General features: G+C 46.0%; 2 protein-coding genes across 2 annotated transcripts in view; one reads left to right on the forward strand and one right to left on the reverse strand.

The window, feature by feature from the left end:
* The window catches only part of NET1 (neuroepithelial cell transforming 1), a 51,372-nt gene extending 45,579 nt beyond the window's left edge, over positions 1–5,793 (reverse strand). Inside the window, exon 1 of the mRNA XM_048929236.1 lies at positions 5,654–5,793. Coding sequence (XP_048785193.1) covers positions 5,654–5,778 — 125 coding nt within the window. The 5' untranslated portion in view covers positions 5,779–5,793. The remainder of the gene's footprint in view (positions 1–5,653) is intronic.
* Positions 5,794–15,238: 9,445 nt separating this feature from the next.
* Positions 15,239–21,910, forward strand: LOC125687306 (tubulin alpha-3 chain-like). The gene is made up of 4 exons (XM_048932708.1): positions 15,239–15,342; positions 17,864–18,107; positions 19,163–19,311; positions 20,335–21,910. The coding sequence occupies exons 1-4, from the start codon at positions 15,340–15,342 to the stop codon at positions 21,316–21,318; spliced, it is 1,380 nt and encodes a 459-aa protein (XP_048788665.1). The 5' UTR covers positions 15,239–15,339; the 3' UTR covers positions 21,319–21,910.
* The last annotated feature ends 105 nt before the right edge of the window (positions 21,911–22,015 follow it).

Genomic DNA, 22,015 nt, shown 5'->3' on the forward strand with positions numbered 1-22,015 from the left:
TGAGACCCAGACACTCACAGTCTGCTTTGGAATAAAAGCAGTGGTAATATGAGAGCCTCTAGACATTTTCTGAAAGCTGCACTGTAGCTTCCAATTATGTTCAAGCGATGCATTTTAATCGCTACCTTCTTCAGTGGAGTAAAAGTTTCCATTTGTGCTAACTTTGATGTGATAATAGGAAAGAAAAGTGTATGTTTGCACTCTGCATTATTATTTTACCAGTCCAAGAAAGTCTGACGGAATATAGGCTTTAATCACAAAAGAGATCAAGAGCAAACAAACATTCATTTCAGAAAAGCCATAATTAGAAAGAAGAAAGAGGTATCACCATCAAAACACTTGGCATTAGGTCATAGGCCAACAAACAACTGACATTAAACAGGCTAAATGTGTAGTGAATAAACACAAGCCAGTTGAAGACTTCACTGCAAACCGTGCAGAATAAATGGGTGATCACAGATTTCGAAAGACTTTTTGTTATTCAGAAAGGACTCGCTTCAGATGCCTCTTTAAAATCCATCCAAGTTGACAACCAGCTTCTTTGCTCCTAACTCAGCTATGAAATCTCTCTACAAAGCTCCTTCAGCAGCTGCAGCGAAGGCTCTTGCTTGACGTGACTGCAGGCTGACACCAAAAAATGCATCCCCCTCGCAGTCAGAACCCTAAAGCAGAGTTCAGCAATCCCCCAGCCATAAGGAAAGGTGGTTTGGTCAGCAATCACATGTTTTTTGGGGTGTTGGTTCAACAGAAAAACCCTGCAGTCACACTGAGTGGGATTTCTGCAAGGGAAGCAGCGGAAACAGAATTGTTTTGGGGAACACAAGCCCCCATCCACCCCCCTTTGGTAGGGGGTTCACAGTTGCACCACCCATGAGAAAACACACATGGATGCTGTCAGTCTCCAACACCTGCTGCTCTGCCAGTCCCATCCACTCACCACACTGCCAGCAGCTGTCTGTCCTTGCTTTCTCAGTCCAACAGTGGCCGGCCTCCTTCAGGCCTCAAAGGCTTAATGTGACACGAAGTTGACAACTGAGCAGCTTCTCCATCTTCCACACTAAATGTGATCTACATAAAAAGCACTTTCTTTAATCCTTACAAAGTCAGCAGGATAATTGGGATTAATCCCATTTGAATAACAACTGAGAACTGATGGTTACAATTAAAATGTTTACAAGTACATGAATATGCATCTTTCCCCTTCCCACTGCGGAGTTCGACTCAAGTAGCACCTCCTTGTTTTAATACTGAGACCTCAAAAGCTGAGCAAGGATCAGCCGACCACAGAACCACATTTGATCACAGGATCAGCTACAAATAACAGTGACTCTGTACTACCAAAACACGAGACACAGACACTAGAGCAGGGGAACGTGAGTTAGGGCTGAAATTAAATGATGCGACAGTCCACTTCTGTCCTCAGCACAGCAGTATTTCAACCCTGCACAATTCCCTCCGGCTGCTTTTGCAATATGAATGCCATGGACTATTTCTAGATACCAGAACAGTTAGACCCTGGACAAAGATAAGAACATTTTGCAAACTCCAGGCTTGCCTGGGGTTGGAGGGTACCTGTCTCCTCCCCTCAGGGTGCTGAGCTATGGGTCTTGCAGCTTGGCAGAAGAGGTATGAGAAGTGCAAACTGGGGTTAGATAGTGTGTCTGGGGCAAGAGAACACTCACTGTTTTATCTGTGTTGCCTCAGAAGAGATAACATGCCCCTGAGCCGTCAGCTTTACCTGGATTCACCTCAATACGAGATAAACTACGAAGTCAGGAACAGGATTACAGAACAAACAAAAACCCAAACAAGATTTCTTTTATCCATCCCAGAAGCCTTTTTGCAGTTTCTTCGCCACTCAGCTGTCAAAGCCAAGGACGTGAAGTTCATAGAAACATTCCCCTAGCACTGCACCCTGATTCCAGGTCTGAAACCAGCTGGCAATAGAGCAAATAATCTCAGTAAATGTACTCCTCTCTCTCACCTCAGCACTGCTCTGGGCACGTTATCTTCCTCTCCCTCTGTTAAACAGAGAAATTACCTGCCCTGCTCATACCTTAAATCCGACTGACATAATCATGGAAGAACTACTGCACCATTGTGGTTGGAGTAGATGATTTATGTTGGACTACATGATCTTAGTGGTCTTTTCTAACCTTGATTCTATTGCTGAAGGAAGGAAAGACCTAAAGGGAAAATAAGATGTTAGAGCAATCCCCAGATCAGAGCTCTCACGTGAAATACCCACAGCCAAGTGAAGTCACCATCTATCACACTAACTGTCTCCTCCCTTTTTTAGACACAGCTGTGGGATTACACAAAGGGCTGATTACAAATACTCTATCAAAACGGCATCCCTTCACATCTCCCTGGTCACAAACGCTTTTGGAAACAAAAATTGATGCTTTCTACAAAATATGGTGGTGAGGTGCTAGAACAGGTTGCAGTTGCCCCATCCCTGGAAGCATTCAGTGCCAGGGTGAGTGGGGCTCCGTGCAGTCTGGTTTACTACTCGATCAGTTGACAACCCTGGCACTTCACGACCCTTGAGGATCCTTCCAACCCAAACAATTTTATGCTAATCCTCAGCAGGTTTGAGACTGCTTGGGAACATCAACATCCATGAGGGTCTACGAGTAGAAAAGCAAAGCAGTGTGTGCAAAGGGGCACATCTAATAAAGGCTATTACCTCGCCCTCAAACACTGCTGAATGTATTTCACGCATTCATAGACTTTCAACGAGAGGCCCCAGGCCTGCAACCGGAGCTCCGGGTTTGCCTGGAGATATTTGACTAAAATCAGCCTGGTGGGCAGAGGACTCCTCCTCCAGGGTCGGGTTACAGGGCTGGAGACAAAAGGCTTTTTCATGCATGCCTGCACAAGTGTTAAGGCAAATCAATAGAGGATGGAGGTAGCCAAGGTCAGATTGGTTGAAAGCTTTAGAACTGAACCCTGTAGCAGGAGCATTCAGACATAAGACACAAACTTGGCTAAGGTGTAAACAAAAATAAAGCAGAGAAAACAAACCTATTTCCAGATATTTTTTTTGCTCCCTCCTCATTTTCCACTTCACCACAGTTGAGAAGATTAAGCAATGTAAATGATGTCACTTGTGTTCTGCAGCAAGGTGGCTGGATGGGGTGCTACAAGATATGGTTTACAGCTTGTGGCAGTAATGGAGACAGGAGGACAGTTAGGCTAGATGATCTTGTAGCTCCTTTCCAACCTTGTGATTCTACGATTCTCTCCATTAGTAGAGTAGCAAAACCACAGCAAACAGGTCAAGAGATGACAGTATTGGTGAGAATCCATCTACGGACCAGGTCCAGCTTTGGGCCTCCCAGCACAGGGAACATCAGTAACTAGAACACATCCAGACAAGGGCAAAAGAGAACGTGCTACAGCTGGAACACAGAATGGATGAAGAAAAACAGAATGGGCTTCCTTTGCATGAGGAGAGACTGCAAAGCAGGCTCTAGCTATCTGAAAAGAGGTAGAGAAGGCAAAAAACAGCTATCTTGTGTGCACACAGCAGAATGGAAAGAGTCACAGCAAGGAAAAATTCCATTAGATATGAAGAAAAATACATTTGCACAATAAATGTGGTCAAACTTTGAAATACAGACCCCCTAGAGGCAATGACATTTGTCTTTGGATGATTCTGATCTCACCTGGCCAATGCTCTGAGCAATTTGAGCTGAATTTGTAGTTGGCCCTATTTTAAGGAAGGGCTGAACTGGAGACCACCAAGAGTCTCTACTTGTTATTAAACTCTTCTGTTACTCTCAAGCCAGCAGCTTCATCATCTTGCCCATGTCTCAAGATGAAGACTTAATGCATATGTGTCCTTTCCACATCAACTCCTTTCCCAATTTCTCCATGATTTCTCTGAGTCTCTCCACACAGACAATCCTCACAATGGAATGTGTGACCATCCCAAAAACAGAGCCAGCCAGCGTGTTTCGCCACCTCACCAAGACACTGAAGCCTTCAATTACTCTGCATTTTTCAAATGTAGTAATTACAAGCTACAGTTTGATCATCAAGACAATACTGCAACATATTTCTATGAAAATGTGTGATTTAAGGCTCATTGAAGCATTCAACCATATGAAACACTCCCTGGGTACTAAAGCCAGCCATTATCAAAACCAACATTTTAACATTTATAACACCAACATTCACTTTGCTTTCATTTAAATCATAGAGCACACCCACACAGCTTGTGAGAGATTTCAACACATTTCAAAACAAGGGTTACCTTCCAAGGGCTCAAGCAGGACTGGAGGAAAAACAGGAGTTTTTCCTCACCACTCCAACCCAGGCAGGTTGCAGCAGCCAGGCAGGGTTACAAAGAACTGCAGTCTTGCAAAGGGCACAAAGAACCAGAGCAGTGAGGAAAAGATCCAGATCACAGGCCCACTGCCTCTAAATCTGTATCTATCTGAACATGAATTTGCTTTCTACATCACCAGCAAAGTTGGAAGAGTAATTTCCTAACCCTGAAAACAATAAAAACACAAACCTGTGCTGATCAAACTGAGTTTGTCCTGATAAAAATCAGGAGTTGAGTCACTCAGATCCACGACTGCCTATAAACACATTCAGGTATCAGGGTCAACACAGATAAGATCATCCATAGGTTAACTTAAGACATAATGGTTTCTTTCACAGGGTGGTCTCTAGAAGGGTCTCTCAAGTCCAGCACATCAAAATAACAGTAATAAATGGTACACAGAGGGATTTAAAAACAAGAGTAAAAGCCAGGGCTGACACCGGATCCCTTCCACACCCAAAGGACAGAGTTGATCTAGTGTTATGACTGGAGGAGATCCTGGAAGCTTGGCCCAGCCCTCCAAGAGTGCTGGTGATGGCCAAGGGATATTGACCCCAGCCCAATGCTCCCTAAAGGACCGAAACAGAGCAATCCCAAACTCTGTATTTAACAACAGCCACTACACCCAACAGGAGCCCTGCAGAAATCAGTATCTGAAATGGGTGATAAAGAGGCAGAGGGGGAGCAGCGTGACAACAGACAAGGGAAAGAGAAACCCCACCCCAACATTGCACCAACACCCACCCTGAGGAGCAAAGAGCCTCTCTTCCTTCTCCAAGACAAATAGGGGCTGCAAGGATCCCACAAAAGGTGGTGGGGAATAACATTTGCACAGAAACCTTTGAGCAGTTGGGGTCACAGGCTGAAATGGGACCAAAGTCCCCTTTTACGGGACAGAAATAGGCAGGAAAACGTGTGATAGCCTAAGGAATGCCCCCTCCCACACACATTTAAAGCGTACAACGGAGCAATGGGGAACCCTGTGCCCAATTACAGGACACTCAGGGCCCCCCGAAGCCGTGGACACATCCACCTTATAAGGTGGGAAAACCTGCAGCAGCGTGGGGAGAAAGCCCACTTTGTAAGGTGTCAGAGGTCCCGTAAAGCCGTCGGAAGGGAATTCCCCCATTAGACAGAAGGGCGCAGGGTCCCTTTTACAAGGCAAGGAAGCGCGGAGCTCCCCGAGGGTTGAGGAAACGTCCCCTTTACATTACAGGAAGACAAGAGGAAACCCCCTTTTCACGGTACGCGCACACCCAGGGAGAAGCACGGGCCGCAGCCCCTGACAGAAGGACGGGGAGGGATGGCGGCTCCTACCGGCTGCAGGACGCGGCCCCACCGGGGGTGCTGTCCGCCGGGGGCGAGCGGCCGGCGCTGGTCCCAGCACTGACCCTACTCCTTCTCCGCCGAGGGGGCTTCTGGCCCACGGGCTCGGCTTCCATGGTGAAGAGTCAGGTTGAGGAACGAGAGGAAGGGGGAAACCGGACGACACCGCGCCGCTTCCGCTCGGCGGAAAATGGCGGCAGCGAAAAACAGCGGCGGCGGCGAACCGGCGGTTTGAAAATGGCGGCGGTGGAGGTGGCAGCCAATCAGCGCGTTGCTGGGAGACGCGGGGGCGGGACGAGCGAGGGGGGAGGTGAGAGGAGTGGTTGGGGGGAAGACTGTCGCCGCCGTTGAGCACAGCGCCCCCTTGTGTCCTGCGCTGCATCGGGCAGCTTGGAGGACTTAGGAGAGGGGAAACTGAGGCACGGAGTCATTCCTCCCCCAACCTCTCCGTCCTCGTCCCATTCTCATCTTTTGACAGAATCACAGAATCACAGAATGGCCAGGGTTGGAAGGGACATCAAGGATCATGAAGCTCCCAACCCCCTGCCACATGCAGGGCCACCAACCTCCACACTCAATACCAGCCCAGGCTGCCCAGGGCCCCATCCAACCTGGCCTTGAAGACCTTCAGGGACGGACGGGGCATCCATAACCTCTCTGGGCAGCTGTTCCAGCACCTCACCACCCTCTCTGTAAAGAAAACCCCTCGGAAAACGCAGAGCCAACACCTCACAGCCTCGAGGAGGGTAGCAGTGTCAACCCCAAAGGCAGAAATCACCTGAGGAATAGAGGAAAAATGTGTCCCTCCTGAATCTCAAAAATATACCTTAAATAAAGAGGATGAAATATTTAAAAATATACCTCAGAAATAGGGTGAAATATTAAGAATATACCTCAGGCACTGCCTCAAAATACACACTGAAGTGGTTTAAATGTGGGATGCAGCCCAGCGTGGGTGAGATCCCACAGGCCATAGCCTTTTAGAGAAGCCTGCAGTGCCCCAGCATGAAACCGATGCGTAAACTGTTTTAAACGGGGTCTGAAGCTGTGATAGTGCTGGAGAAAAGCAGATGTCTTGGCTACAAACCCCCATAAATTCTGCCTTGGGAAGCTATCATGCACCTGTGAGCTCCCACCCACCCCACTTCAGCTTAAAGGGTGTTTTGAGCAAGGTGCTCGAATGGGAAAATGTGTCCTCCTTGGATGAAATCTCAATTTTCCTCCATTTCAGCCCTTCCCCTCTGTGAAAAGTGGCTGTTAATGGTGGGGCAGAGTCTGTCCTGGAGTGGCAGCCCCAAAGGGTCCCAGAAGAGAGGAGAGGTAATGGTTTATCTTCACTTAGAAATTGGAATGATCTCCTTTGGAATGCCTTTGGACCAGAAAGTTTTGGCCAAAAAATCTCCCTTTAACAACGCTGGCACCCCAGAGTGCTGTGTTGGAACCACCTTTTGCAATTTATCATGTTCATTCCAGGTGCAGGTCGGTCTCAAATTCTGTGCAGCAGTTAGACGAAATGCTTTGAAACCCATTTAAAACCCCACATATGTGCCAGGTATTGGCTGTTTTTTAGTCAGGAATCAGAAATGGATTCTTCAGAGGTACTAAAATACAAACCCAAACTTTTGAAGTGGGGTCTGCAACTTGATTCAGAAGTCGATACCCCTTCTTTAAGCTGAACAGAGAAGCCTGCCAAAGGGTTAAACATAACCATATGCAAGGCAAAGGTTTGGAGGTTTTAGAAAGAAGTTGTACTTCTATTTTGAAATGTACTGGTGGGAAGGGAGGAAGACTGAGCGCACGCAGTACACCAGACTTAGAGTATGCCAGAGTAGTCAGACTCAGCACTGATACCATGCCAAAGCAAAAGGAATTAGATGTGCTTATTCTATTTTAACACAGAATTAACATAACAAAACTGTGAAGTTTCTTTATTTGTCCAAGCCTGAACAGCTTAGCAAATTTTACTGCCCCACTCAGTATTTCTTTTACACTGCTAGGCATTCATCTGAACCAGACCAATTCTTTCATTTCTTTCCAGTCCTTCTCCAAAACTCTGTCTCCTACCCTAGAGACCCTTTTCTCCTCAGCGGAGTCCTGGTTTCTAGGTTTGAAAAGCTCCAAGTCTTTCAGAACCTCCTGATTTTTGCATTCTGCAGTGGCCTCAGCCACATCCATCCCCCCAGCAGTGGGCAGCAAGCCATGGTCAAATGATTTTTCCATCTGGTTGGAGGACTTGGAACAGGCATTTGTGATCTGAAAGGTACTTGGGGCATACTTCTTCTGCTAAAACTACAGGTGTGGAGGTCATGAGTGCATATCCAAAGATGGGGTCACCAGGCAGAGTCAATGCTCTCTTGCTGAAATCAAGGACAATATGGGGAGAACACCCATGGCAGGGAGGTTGGAACTTGATGATCTATAAGGTCCTTTCCAACCTAAGGCATTCTATGATACAATGACACATCATTTCATAGTACCATCATCAGGTACAGGTGAGATGCTGAGTATCCAGCTTGCAGTTGACATGGCTTTATTGCCCCCTGAGTCCTTCAGGGTAAGGTGGAAGGTCAGCATGGAGCTATATGTGGAAGGTGACAAGTTTTCCCATCTTCCAGGAGAACTGCAGAACTACAGCTTGGATCTGAATGACCAAAGCTTGGAATTTTAATAAGCATAAGTGGATTTAGGATACTATGTAGTAACAGCTCAAAGCCAGGCATTAAGCTCAATGCAGGTTGGTACATCATCCTCTTTCTTGGCAGTCAGGAGATCAGGACAGAATCTCCGTCTTCCTGCAGACAACATGCTGGCTTTATGGCCACATCCCCAGTAGTGTCTGAGGCATTTTATATCATTGAAGGTTGACTAAGGCAGCCCAGTGCATGTCAAAGACAAATTGGGGTTGAAGATTATGCCCACACAGGGTCTCATGAGCAGAGCAGAAGTAGAACTACTTACCAAACACACCTCTCAGGGGCTTGCAAGGGGGTGATGAGAGTCCCACGAGTGCTACAGGACCCACCTGCTAGCAAGTGCTGTTGGGTTTGAAAACTGCATTTCCAGAAGCCTGTGATGCTCCAGGAGAAATTTTAATTTTGATCTTTGCTTCACGCTTCATCTTCAGGGCGATAACATATTTTGCTCAAACCCAGCTTTTGCCTGCTGGGTTTTTTTTCTCCCTGTTCTCAGCAACGAGTAATAGGGACTACACCAACCTAAATGCATAGCCTGTCTCATTTTGGAAAGACTTTTTGGATTAAGTAGAGAACCAGTGACCCATGTGTTAAGGACTTATGGCTCTCAAACAAGAAAACTTAATTAAATGAAGATTAAAGCATGCTTCATTGACAGCAATCTTTTTCAGGATTCAGAGCATTGAGTTATTTTTCGGAATTTTATACCCTTGGCAACATTGCTCATTTAAGCACTTACACTACTTTGAAAGTAGTTGTCTTGAGGATTTGAAGCAGCTTAGACATTTACGATGCAGTAAAACCTTAGGCCATAAATTGCGCATGATTAAGGTGTGTGTCACCATCACTATTTAGAGCCATTAAAAATATTACTGTATTTTCATCTTGAAAAACCTAGAAAATAAATGCCATAACACTACAGGAAAATTGCCCTTGCGTTCCAGGTAGTCAGCGAGCATAAAGATAAATAGCACATGTGGTTCACAGTCACAGCAGGAACTCTGCCAAGTGACACAGTCAGTGTGTGAAAGCTCTTCCATAAGGCTTAGAAGATACCCTAGCTGCTGCTGTAAGCCTCGAGTGATGCGTTTCCCAACTGTCACACACCATACAGAATTAATTCCTTTTAGAATATAAAATTAAGTAAATTAATTTGGATAGTCCAAAACACTCTGCTCTTCCATTCTCACTTTCTACAGACATTACAGTTGGACCTCGTTTGTTTGTTGCCTCATCCTATGAGCTGGCCAATGTGAAAAAGAAACGGTTCTAATAACAATGAAGCCTTGCGTGTGTTATTACAGTGCATTCCATCTTTCAGAAAATAAAAGAAAAAAATGTTTTGCTTTTACATCTTCAAACCAGTTGTTTACACGGGCTCAACGACAGCATTTATCATTGTCAGAGATTTAGGGCCATTAGAGAAGCCACATGAGCTGCAAGTAATCAGAAATGTCAATCATGTGTTGGCTTTGTCTGCGGCGATTGGAAGGACCCTTGCTCAAAACTTTGCACAGCAGGGGAGCAGGTCTTCAACTGCAACGTTACAATGTCCTTTTGACAGTCTTGTGAATTTATTTTCAACACCACTCAACCAATCCTTTTCCAAAAAAGAATGGAGAGGCTTCCAGAAATGAGAAAATTTCATACCGCCAACAACAGTGGAATCGTAGAATCATAGAAGATCCCAAGTTGGAAGGAATCCATAAGGATGATCAAGTCCAACTCCGGAAAATCAAATGTGTCTACATGTCTACACAACGTTCAGATTAATCTTAATAATTCAAATTAATGGTGAAACTTAATTCTTCCAAATCTCTTGATGCAAAGCTTCAGTTTTCCATCCCACTAAAGGCAGTGCTGCTAGCTCTGAAATTGAACAAAGGGAAGCACGAATGCTGAGTTCTTAGATGGCTTATGAGCTTTCCTTGATCTTGGAGTTGAACTCAGTGATCCTCATGGTTCCCTTCCAACTCATAATATCCTATGATTCTTTGATTTTCTACCTCTACCTTCCTGTGGAGCCAAGGTATCTTTCAAATGACTCTCACAGAGGGAGGTGTTCAAGAAAAGCATAGATGAGGCACTGAGGGACATGGTTTAGTGGCCATAGTGGGGATGGGTTGATGGTTGGATTAAATGATCTTAGTGGCCTTTTCCAACTTTAATGATTCTATTAGGGTCAATGAAGAAGTGAATCCACGCTGAATTGGGGCAGTTTCACAGTATTAACAATAACGTCCTAGTGAACAATAAGGGATATGGCTCAGCTCTTCATTTGTTTTAAACAAAGACCTTGCAAGACTGGCAGTTGGGTCAGCCATTAAGAGCTGCTAGGTTACTCTGCAGAACCAGATAAAGTCACATCATTGGCAGGGGAAAAGACACAACCTTTCACCAAGGAATCTGCACTTGCTCTTGCTGGATGAGATGGTTTCGGCTTTACAGCCAGGGGAATGCAGGAAGTTGGTTACTTGAAGTCCTGCAGAACAAATTGAAAGTAAAAGTGCCCATGAGCTGATGCTAACGTTGGACAACATTCAAGGGCACGAGACGAATTGATGGCAGGGAAATGCATTGAGGGTTGTTGAGTATGTGGAAATCACACGTGGTTTGGAAAGTCCCTGAGCTGAATTAAAATCAGCAGGGAGACTACAGGGGATGTTATATGCATTTTCAATGCCCTCTGCACACCTCTAAGCAGCTGCTCGTAGGTATGGCTAGGAGCAGGGCACAGAGGGGCAGACCTTTGCCCCTCTGAAACTCATTAAAGATTAGAAGTCCATCTTTCTCCAATTTACATTAGAAGAATGCTTTTCCTTAAAGCATTTGCTTTGTTACTTTTAATGCAATTAAAGGAAGAAAGAAGAAATAACCCTTTGCAACTGGAGAATAAATAATAATATATTCTTGCTGCAGCTCATCTCTACCACTAAGAAGCCCCTTCCCCACAGCTGGTTGCTATCTGCTTTAGGGAATGCACAGCTGTGCAGACACAAATAGAGGGTGCTTTCTCCACCCTGGGTTATGGGAATAGCTCTGAGGCAGAGCTGGTTGGGAGAATTCTGCTGGAAGCTTGCTCTGCTGAAATATGCAGTTCCACTCCAATTGAGCTGTCTCACAGAATGGGGATGGGTCTGCCAGGGTTTTATTTGGAAAGAAAAATGAGAGGATAGGGAGGGGAGAACCTGGAACGTCAAAACAACCCATCGTGATAGCTCTGAAATGAAGGTTTTCAGTTTTAACCACTTTTTACTGTACGTTTTTGCATTGCAATGGAGAATGCTGAGATTTCCTACTGATACTGAATGCTTCTCTTGACAGTTTGTTCTTGTAGTAACACTTATTCTTTTTTTTTCTTTTAAAGCTATATCTGAAAGGATCCCTTCCATCCAATTTGCTCCTTTTGTCTTGCATTTCAAGGATGTGTTTTGCAGATGGTGTTGGCCAGGAGTAGGATACCATGTAAGCAAAAGAAGTACAGTTGTATCCCTCAAGCAGAAAAGCAGGGAAGCAGCAGTGTAAAACCAAACAGTGCGTGAACAGAGGCACACACAGTCAAATGCTAGAGATATCCAGGCTAATGCTTGGATAAATCATCTCTGCTTATCAGTAACAGATGCCTGAGCTGAGGTTGGGGCCTCAGTGCATGATAGATAAAGGACAACTGCTATCGGGAGCAGCACTTCAGCTTCAGCCCTGGCAAACCTAAAATAGGGTAACTGTGGCTAGAGGCCTTTTTTAAAGCCTGGAGGGAGAAGCACGGTGTCCAGAGGTCTAGGAGGCCCAGCAGTAAATGGGAGCCGTTTGGGAGGCTCTTCATTTGCTCACCAGATATGGCGCTGAAGACCATGTAATAAAATTTGCTTGGCCACCAAAGCCTCCTCAAGTTCTCAAATGTCTCGTGAGATGTGCCAGCCAGCCACTGGCTGAGCTTTGTGAGCTACTGGGTAGGATGAGTTCCTTCCCAATTGGAAGCTTGGTCGTTGTATTTGGTGTCGTGGTTTTAGTGTCTTTATGTCTCTGGATGACAATGGAGAAAGACAGAGAGCTGCTGGAGAACGGGATCTGGCAGTTCAGGCTAATGGAAAGGACGGAGATCTTTAGGACTATTGTTCTGAATATTTTTGGCCAGCCTTAAATTCACTTGAAAAGACAACAGCCGCCTTCAGAGGGATGAGGGTGTGGAAAGTTGGCAGCTTTCACTCCCCTGCAAAAGGCATAATGAGAGCCAGTGACTGAAAGCTGATGCTAGGCAAGTGCACGTGTAGAATGGAGCAAAATGAAGTAGGTGAACAATTAAAGACAGGAGCAAATTACTCCTAAAATGGTGGATTTCAGAGCTAAGTAAATCTCTTCTGTTTGTTTTTTTTTTTTCTTTCAGTTTAGCTAATTAACCAGAAAACACACTCACACACACAAAACAAACATTTGGCTCAGCCTGAAGCAAAATGAGGATTTTTTTTACCCTTCCTGATGATTCAAGAGCTTGCTCAGAGTGTGGCCACAGTTCTTTCTTCCACCTGAGGACTCCTTCTCTTTTGGGACAGCACTTGCATCCTCATAGGTAAAGATTTGCTCCATAGAGGCAAACAGCAGCTGGTGCCAGACTATGTGATGGGGACAGCAATAAGAGGACCAGGATGCAATATTTAGGACACTGGAGTGGGAAAAAAGAGGCAGCAGCTGTGAGGTCTGGCTATAAAAAGGCTGAGAGCTGCTGCAGTGGGTCTACAGGGGGGTTGGCCTCTGTCTTTCTCATTGATGCTGTTCTAAATATGTCCTGGAGCTGAGACTGCAGGCAGGTTGTCACCACCAGACTATAGTACTACTCTTCTTTACTCTCCATTTCCTTAGAAAGATGGAATTTAGCCACCCAAAAATGTGGACTTGTGAGCAGTTTTGGGTTGACCCCATCATCCAGCCAATGAATACTTTGTTCTCTGAGCTGCTGGAGCTCCTCATTTTCTCATTTCTTATTGAGAAATAGATGGCTCTTGAAAAAAGAAGATCTTGTCTGACTGGCATGCTTGGTGCACACGTTTTGGGAGCTGCTCACAAACAAATAGCTTCTCTGTCCTCAGAGGCCACTTTTATTCCCAGCAGAGGTTTGGAGACCACAACGCTGACAAACGTGTTTGCATGATGCTGTATCTAACAAAAGAACCCAGCCTGACCCAATTAGGTCTGAATTCTCCCACTTCCAAAACAGGCACAACCGTGCACTCAACCTGCTTAACTCGATTTCTCTAAACCTTTGGCATAGCCCTCAGCAAGAATAGGATAAAGCTCCCATCTGCCCTCAGAGACAGAGGCTGGGCTAAACACACCAGTGCTGAGCAGAGCTGTTCCATCTATGCCTCCCAAAACTCATCTCTTTACCCATCAAAACTGCAGCCTTGTGCTCATGTTTTTGGAAGAGTGGGAAGATAAACATCCTACACTTTAGGCTCCGCTGAGCCCATATATGATGTTGACATTAGAAGGTTACCTTATTGCTGATGATGTTCTAGCCTGGTCTAGTATTAGATATGGAGTTTGGTGGCCCTGCATGCAGCAGAGGGGTTGGAGCTTGATGATCCTTGAGGTCCCTTCCAACCCAAGCCATTCTATGATTCCACAATGCTATGATTCCATGTTCCTATAATCATCAGATGCATGTATATCCATAGTGAAAGGGTGAATTTTTACTTCCTACAAATACCTTACACTCATCTTGGGGATTTAGGGATTCAGGTTGCGTGAGGACTTGTGCAGGAGAATTCTGAATATATTCAAGGAAGAAAATTCCTCCATCTTTAGGTCCCTGTTCAATGCTTGACTACCCTCAGGATACAATGAAAGCATTCTGCTTTTTTTCGGCAATGAACAAGCTGCTCTCTAACCCTTTCTTGATATGTCCTGTCCTCCAAACCTGACCAGTTTGATTTTGCTGCAGTGTACCAATGGAAACATTGGAGAGCATCTCACAAAACAGAAAGAAACTCACTGCCCTTGGCTGCATTCATATCTGTTGCTGTCTGGGACGTGATTATCCTGCCTGACCCCAAGAGCTGCCAACTTACTGCAACAGTGGCTTAACCAAAGCAGGTTCAGGAACCTCTTAATGGCTGAATGAAGAGGTAAATAAAGATGTTCCTATGATGTGCAGGATACAGTCAAGGGCAAAACGAGCACTTTGTGTCTAGCAGATGGGGCAAACGGTGGATCTAAGCCTGAACCTTAATGCCATGGGGTACAAAAATCAGTGGATTCCCATGGAGGTTAGTGGAGATATGGAACAAAGACCAAAATAACAGGACTGGGTCTGAAACCAGACAAGATACAGCATATCACCAACACTGCTCTGAATAATGGCAAAGGGAAGATTGTTTCTTCTGGAAAAACTAAATTACATGGGGGCACTCAAACTTCCCCAGTTTCCTTCTTTCTAGCCAGGCTTTGACATCCATCACCCAACTCTGTGATGCCTTTGGGATCTGGGTCTCCAGCACTGTTGGGCTCTGGATCTTTGTCACCCAGATCTGTGATGCCAGTGGGGTCTGAAACTCTGGCACCACTGGGCTTTGGATCTTTTACACCCAGCTCTGTGATGCCTTTGAGGTCTGGATCTCCATCACCCGAATCTGAGGTTGGAAATAGCTGATCCTTAAGGTCCCTTCCAGCCCAACCATCCTTTGATTCTATAATTTTGCTTTCTTAGTTTTATTTTTTCCAGTTGAGGCAGTTTAGAAAACAAAAACAACTCACGCTGCACTGTGCCCAAGGCAGTTTAATCACAGGAATCACACCGTCCAGACACTAACAGATCATTTATCCTTTGCTCTTTCTGGGAATGCACAGGAAAAGGATCTCTGCTCCTTTAAGCTAGCAGAAAGCTTCTTTATATTCAGGTGGAGTCAAGCCTTCCTGGGCTATAAAGTTGCAGGGAGAGGCAGGGTAGCAGCTGTTTTGCTTAGATCTTAGCAAGTCTCCAGTCTCATCATGGTAAGAGCATGCCTTACGTTTGTATTAGCCTAAACTTAAAATACTGACTGTTTGTTTTCCAAGTGTGCCGAGCTGAACAGCTTGCTTGCTCTTTTCTTTCACCTTTCTCTCGTGGATGTTAATTCTAAGCAGCTTTGTTTAATTGCCAATTACCTTCTGGTTTATTGATTCAGTGTTTGCTCCTTATAAGGGAAAAGTGAGGGATGTGCAGAGCAGCTCCTTCAGTGGCCTCGCTGCTTTTTTCTGCTCTGAGTTTGCAGCTCCTGGGATGGGGTCTGTAGAGTCGTGACTGCCTCTTTAATGCAAGATGGGTTTTACTTTTTTTTTTGAGGTGGGGGGGGGGGACCAGTATATCTTGAGACACAAATATATGATATGCTAAAATTGAAAGTTTGACACTGTTGGCCTCGTTCCCGAATTGAACACTTCATCTCTCACACTGCTGTAGGGAACTTGTACAACTTGCAGAGACCTTTAGGGTTTTTTCCTTAGGAGTGAGCTGCCATGTTGCCTTTGTCTTCTAGAAACCCTTCCGATTAGATATTAAATGAATGAAATCCCTCCTCCCCCTTTTATTTTCTTTTCTCTGTTTGAATCTTTGCTCTTAGGAGTTTGCAGCTGTAAAACTGAAGTGGACTGATATGGTTCCTTAAAAAAACAAACCTGCGACTCCAAACAGCACTGGTTGAAACTTTTAGTGAGGAATGACACAACTGTCACTTTGTGAATGCAAAAGGGCAAATTGTTGGAAAATCTGATGGTGTCCTTTTGCATGTTGCAAGTAGAAAACTTCAAAGTAGCACCCAGTGAGGCAGCTTTTGAACTTTTTCCTTTTATCTGCTGACTTTTAGGACTCTGTCTTGGTTACAAAACAGTTAAAAATTTATGTGGGATTTCCAAAGGGAAAATCAGCTGGACAACAATAGGTTGCTTATAGCCAGAGTCTGTAAAATGCAATTTATCTGGATGCTAAAATTGAAAGTCTGGGATCTCAAAAAAAACCTTCCAGCATATGGGAGTGGGGATTAAAAAAACCCAAACCTGCAGAATATGAGATGTCTTCCCCCCTCCCCCCCCCCCCCTCCCCCCATCCAATAGGCTTTCTTTCTTTCTTTTTTTCCCCCCCTCTCTCCATTCCCTATGCTGAAAATGCCAGTGCCCCTTGAAGCAGGTGCTGGGACTGCAAGCTGGGAGAGGACAGAGAGCAGAGCAGCTGTCCCAGCGGGTCCTGGTGACCCATGCAAAGTGTGGTGAGGAGCTATTGCAACCATCTTGCTGGGAGGGATGGGCAAATGGCAGCCAGCATTTCCCAAATAGTGCAAATATCAACTGAGAGAGGAAGGGCTTAAAAACAGCCCCCACGCCCAGCCCAGACCTGGATTAGATTGTTCTCCCAGCTGTGGGCAAAGGGTTTGCTGTCTGTCTGCAAAGAGCGTTCATCCAGTTGGTGTCCAACCTTATGGCAGTTGACCTGGATGCACGGTGGCCATCAGTCTTGCTTGACTGCTGGGAAATCTCTTGGCACATCCATGGAGACAAAGGGGGGAGAAGTTGCCTTGCATCTGTCTCCTGATGACTCTTGCAGTGCTATGAGTAATGGGTCCCCAGGGCTGTCTAGCATTAGGGTAGTGCCTTTGAGGGCAGTCATGTCTGTGAGTGTGCATACACAAGGTGTCCTCTCCGTCAACACCAGGAAAAACTGTTGGCCATTCCTGGGTGGGCTCACCAGCTCCCTTCAATGGGAACCCATCAACACCAGGAACGATGGCACTGCTGGCCATTCCTGGGTGAGCTCACCATCTCCCTTCAATGGTAATCCCTGCGCTATGGGTGGCTACAACTGGGAGCTGAGATGTGAGCTGTTGTTGCTGCAGCAGCACTTTGATCTCGGGGTGGTGGAAACAGCAAAGATGCCAATTACTGAGGGGAGTGTACAACCATCAAAAGTATCTCAAAGATGTCGATGCCTCCACTATCCTGGAGGTTGCTGGGATGCTCCTGGAGGATGACCTGGTTACATCAGGACTTTGAGCCTCTCCCCAGGTGCTGGCTTCCCTTTGTTTTTGACTGGAGTGACTGCTGGTTTCCTCTGGCTTCGTTTCCTGGTATGACTCCATGCTTGGCTTCTCCCTGCTCGTTGAAGAGCTCTTTAGCTCAAGGAGCCTGGAGCTGTTGTCCTTGGGTCCCCATTGCCCTGGGACCCAGTGGATCCACTGCTCTGTAATGAAACCAGTTGAGCACTGCTGGCTCGGTGCTCAGCTTCTTCCTGCCTTGGCATGAAGCCCATCACCTCCTTCCTTCCTTCTCCCTTGGGCTGGGAGAGTCCTTCCTAGGGATGCTATGTGTCCAGCAGCCTACAGAACACAGTCTGATCCTTGCTCCAAGTCGTGGCAGTGGGCGGAAGCCACCTGTTTCCCTCATCATCTGCAGCAGCAAATGGCTCAAACAAGAACCACAGGGGCTAATGCTAGGCCACAGGATGTCTTAAAAAATCACCTTAACAAACCATTTCCCCTTGCAGAGGGAGTGCATTTCCATCCACATCGGGCAGGCTGGCGTGCAGATGGGCAATGCCTGTTGGGAGCTGTATTGCCTTGAGCATGGGATCCAGGCAGATGGGACCATTCCTGGCTCCAAGCTGGTGAAACCTGTGGAGCCGCAGTCTGAGCAAGTGGATTCTTCTTTTGAGACCTTCTTCTGTGAGACAGCGTCTGGGAAGCACGTGCCTCGGGCAGTGTTCATAGACTTGGAGCCCACTGTCATTGGTAATAATGGGTCGAGTGGGCATTGTGGCACCATAAAATGTGAATCTTGGGCAGGGATTGCATTTCCAAATGGACCGGGAAGTAACAAACCCATTACTCCTCATATGCTGACTTGTCTTCACCTGGAATAAGTTGCCCAGAGATCTGATGGGTGCCTTGTCATTCAAGATCAGGCTGGTGCAGGTTCTGAGCAACCTGATCTAGCTGTAGATGTCCCTGTTCATTGCAGGGGAGTTGCATTAGATGGCCTTTAATGGTCTCCCCCAACTCAAACAATTGTATGAATCTCTCTTTTTTAAGAGACCTGCATCTTAATTCTCAGCAGATATAGAGAGGTGTGGGTTTGTCAATCTCGTAGCTGTGGGCTGAATTGCACTATCCTATGACTTATTTGGCACATCTGGTTTTAAGACTGCCTCTGAAGCTTCTTTAAGCAGATGGGTGTTCGAAATTTCATGCTTCTGTATATTTTGCTACAGCAGCATTTCTGCTTCCCTTTCATCCCCAGCTCTGTTAGTGATCTCAGAGGGTTTGATTCAGTTTGGCATTTTGATTTAATTCAGAATACCTTCCTAGACAAATTCTTATTTCTCTACAACCTGGTGGAAATGACCTGGTGGAAACTGCATCCACTTTAGATTGCACACCCAACCTGCCTCTGCCTTCTAGGCTTCTCCTGTAGGTGAATGTGTCTGCTCTTATCTTAACATTTAAGATGTGACTCATTATTTTATTTAATGGAAGGAATGTAGACTTTGTTTTGGTTCCACTTAATTTTAGGCACCCAATCAAGGCACTAAATTGGGAACCAAGTCACTGAGCCAACAGAATATGAAATGTATCCAGCATTTTGACTGAGTGGGTCTAAATAACCTCTGGGGGTGTCTCACAACCTCATTGACTGAATGGAGCCTGGAGAAATTACTCCTAATGCCTGTCTCCATTAGATGCCTGAAGCTGGGAGGGATGGATCTGGCATGAATGTGTTTTGTTGTACTACACTGATGTCCAGAACCTGTAACTGTGCTGCTCTCCATGACTGCTTCTCCCTATAGATGAGATCCGAACTGGCACCTATCACGGACTCTTCCACCCAGAGCAGCTCATCAGTGGCAAGGAGGATGCTGCCAACAACTATGCCCGTGGCCACTACACCATTGGGAAGGAGATTATAGACACTGTCCTCAGCAGAATTCGCAAAATGGTAAGAGGAGAAGAGCCTTTCTCTTAAAACAGCACATCATGATCAATGCTGTTTAGCCTTTGGAGTAATAGATTTAAAGGGCTTTTTTTCTTCTGAGCTCAAGAGTTGCTGATGGCTGGATTAGGTTACCATAGTGGTCTTTCCAAACTTAATGATTCTATGGTCTTGTGAGTGAGATTCAATAAAGTGAGGGGCCATCTGATCATGTATGCCTACAATTAACACTGCACATTATACGTGTATTGGGGGCTAGAATGAGAAAACATTAGGTGTAAGAGAGAAAAGAGAAGGACTTCTGACCAGAGGGATTGTAAGATTGCAGAGATTAATTCCAAATGGACAATTGGTAGCCAGGCTGGGAAGACCTAACTCCACGTTTGATAAATGTGAAGCAAGTTTCTAACACTGCACTTGGATGCTAAAATGTTTTTAAGATCTCTTCTAGGGGTCCAGGACACACAGGCTACTTCCTTTTTCCTCTCAGATGCTTAGATGTACATCGAGCATTGATGTACAATTGAGTAACTTGGTCAGTTACCATTTGATAATGTGGATATTCTGCATCTACTTAAAGATGTAGAGCAGGTTGTAGCAGAATGAAAAAAAATGAGTGAATTCACTCTAGGGATTGAAAGTGCTCTAGATGGAACTTGGTTTTCATAGAATCATTAAAGTTGGAAAAGATTACTAAGATGATCTATTCCAATCATTGAGCCATCACAACCATGCGTGACAAACCATGTCCCTCAGTGTGATATACACCCTCTTCCTGAAAACCAACAGGTGTGGTGACTCCACCACTTCCCTGGACAACCTGTTCCCCTTCCTGACCACTCTTACTGAAAAGAATTTCCTCCTAATGTCTAACAAGAACCTCCCTCAGCAAAACTTAAGGCCACTGCCTACATTTACTGTTGTTTAGCTAATTAGCTTCTGGTGAGAAGATGCTCCAGGTAGAATTTATTGCTGTGTTATTTGGAATAATCCTTAAGAGAGAGGTAAATATGCATTGTTCCACTGTAGGCTGACCAGTGCAGCGGCCTCCAGGGGTTCCTGGTCTTCCACAGCTTTGGGGGAGGCACAGGCTCGGGGTTCACCTCCCTCCTCATGGAGCGGCTCTCTGTAGAGTACAGCAAGAAGTCCAAGCTGGAGTTCTCTGTGTACCCAGCACCACAGGTCTCCACGGCAGTGGTGGAGCCCTACAACTCCATCCTCACCACTCACACCACCCTGGAGCACTCGGACTGCTCCTTCATGGTGGACAACGAGGCCATCTATGACATCTGCAACCGCAACCTGGACATCGAGCGGCCCACCTACACCAACCTCAACAGGCTCATTGGGCAGATCGTCTCCTCCGTTACCGCCTCTTTGAGATTTAACGGTGCCTTGAACGTTGACCTGATTGAATTCCAGACCAACCTGGTGCCCTACCCACGGATACACTTCCCCCTCACCACCTATGCACCCATCATCTCGGCAGAGAAAGCCTACCACGAGCAGCTGTCGGTGCCAGAGATCACCAACGCTTGCTTTGAGTTCTCCAACCAGATGGTGAAATGTGACCCACGGCGTGGCAAGTACATGGCGTGCTGCCTGCTGTACCGCGGTGACGTGGTGCCCAAGGACGTGAACGCGGCCATTGCGGCCATCAAAACGCGCCGCTCCATCCAGTTTGTGGACTGGTGCCCCACTGGCTTCAAGGTGGGCATCAACTATCAGCCCCCAACGGTGGTGCCTGGTGGGGACCTGGCCAAGGTGCAGCGGGCTGTGTGCATGCTGAGCAACACCACGGCCATCGCCGAGGCCTGGGCGCGCCTGGACCACAAGTTTGACCTGATGTATGCCAAGCGAGCCTTTGTGCACTGGTACGTGGGTGAAGGCATGGAGGAGGGCGAGTTCTCAGAGGCCAGGGAGGACCTGGCTGCCCTGGAGAAGGATTACGAGGAGGTTGGAAGGGACTCAGCAGATGGAGAAGAAGATGAGGCTGATGAGGATGAGTACTAACAAACTTCTGTCTGTTCTTCTTGAAGTCAAACCTCAGATGAAATACAAACTCTCTGTCATCAGGCTAAACTGGTCTTGAGTGCCTGGAGGTGCCAAAGGATTGTCCTGAACCTCAGTGCTACTGTTTGACATATTATGCCTTTTTTGCTTGCGTAGTCTATGTGCTCATAGTGCACTTCTGTAGCATGGGTGTCTTGAGCTTAATCACACTGCTGTTTATCAATGAGTGAAGCTGAATAGGTGCCTGGCTCAGTGTTGGGGATGCGTCCTGCCTGAGCAGAGGACCCTGCTTGCTAGCCCAGGGAAACATTGCAAGCTGCCTGCTTTGGTTGACATGGCAAACTCTTGCTCTGGCTTTTACTGCAAAAAAGCACCTTTTAATTAAAATGTACCAGTACACTTCTATGCAACTGTCATTTGTATTTGAATAAAGATGTTCTATCACTCTGAGTTTTCTGGATTTAATGGATACTTTGTATGGAGAAGTCATTAGTGTGGGGATGTTGTCTTTAGGGAAATGGCCAATGGTCTGAGTACTTTGAATATTACTGATTGTAGTTATTGCTATGGGAAGTGTCCTATGTCCTGCAGAGCTTGCCTGGTTGAAGCTGGATGCTGCTTTTATCATCTTAAAGAAAGTAAGTCTGGGAGAAGGCACAAAAACTCCAATTGGACCACTGTCCAGTGGTGCTCATGT

Source organism: Lagopus muta, chromosome 1 (genome assembly GCF_023343835.1).
Source record: "Lagopus muta isolate bLagMut1 chromosome 1, bLagMut1 primary, whole genome shotgun sequence".
Classification (NCBI taxonomy): domain Eukaryota; kingdom Metazoa; phylum Chordata; class Aves; order Galliformes; family Phasianidae; genus Lagopus; species Lagopus muta.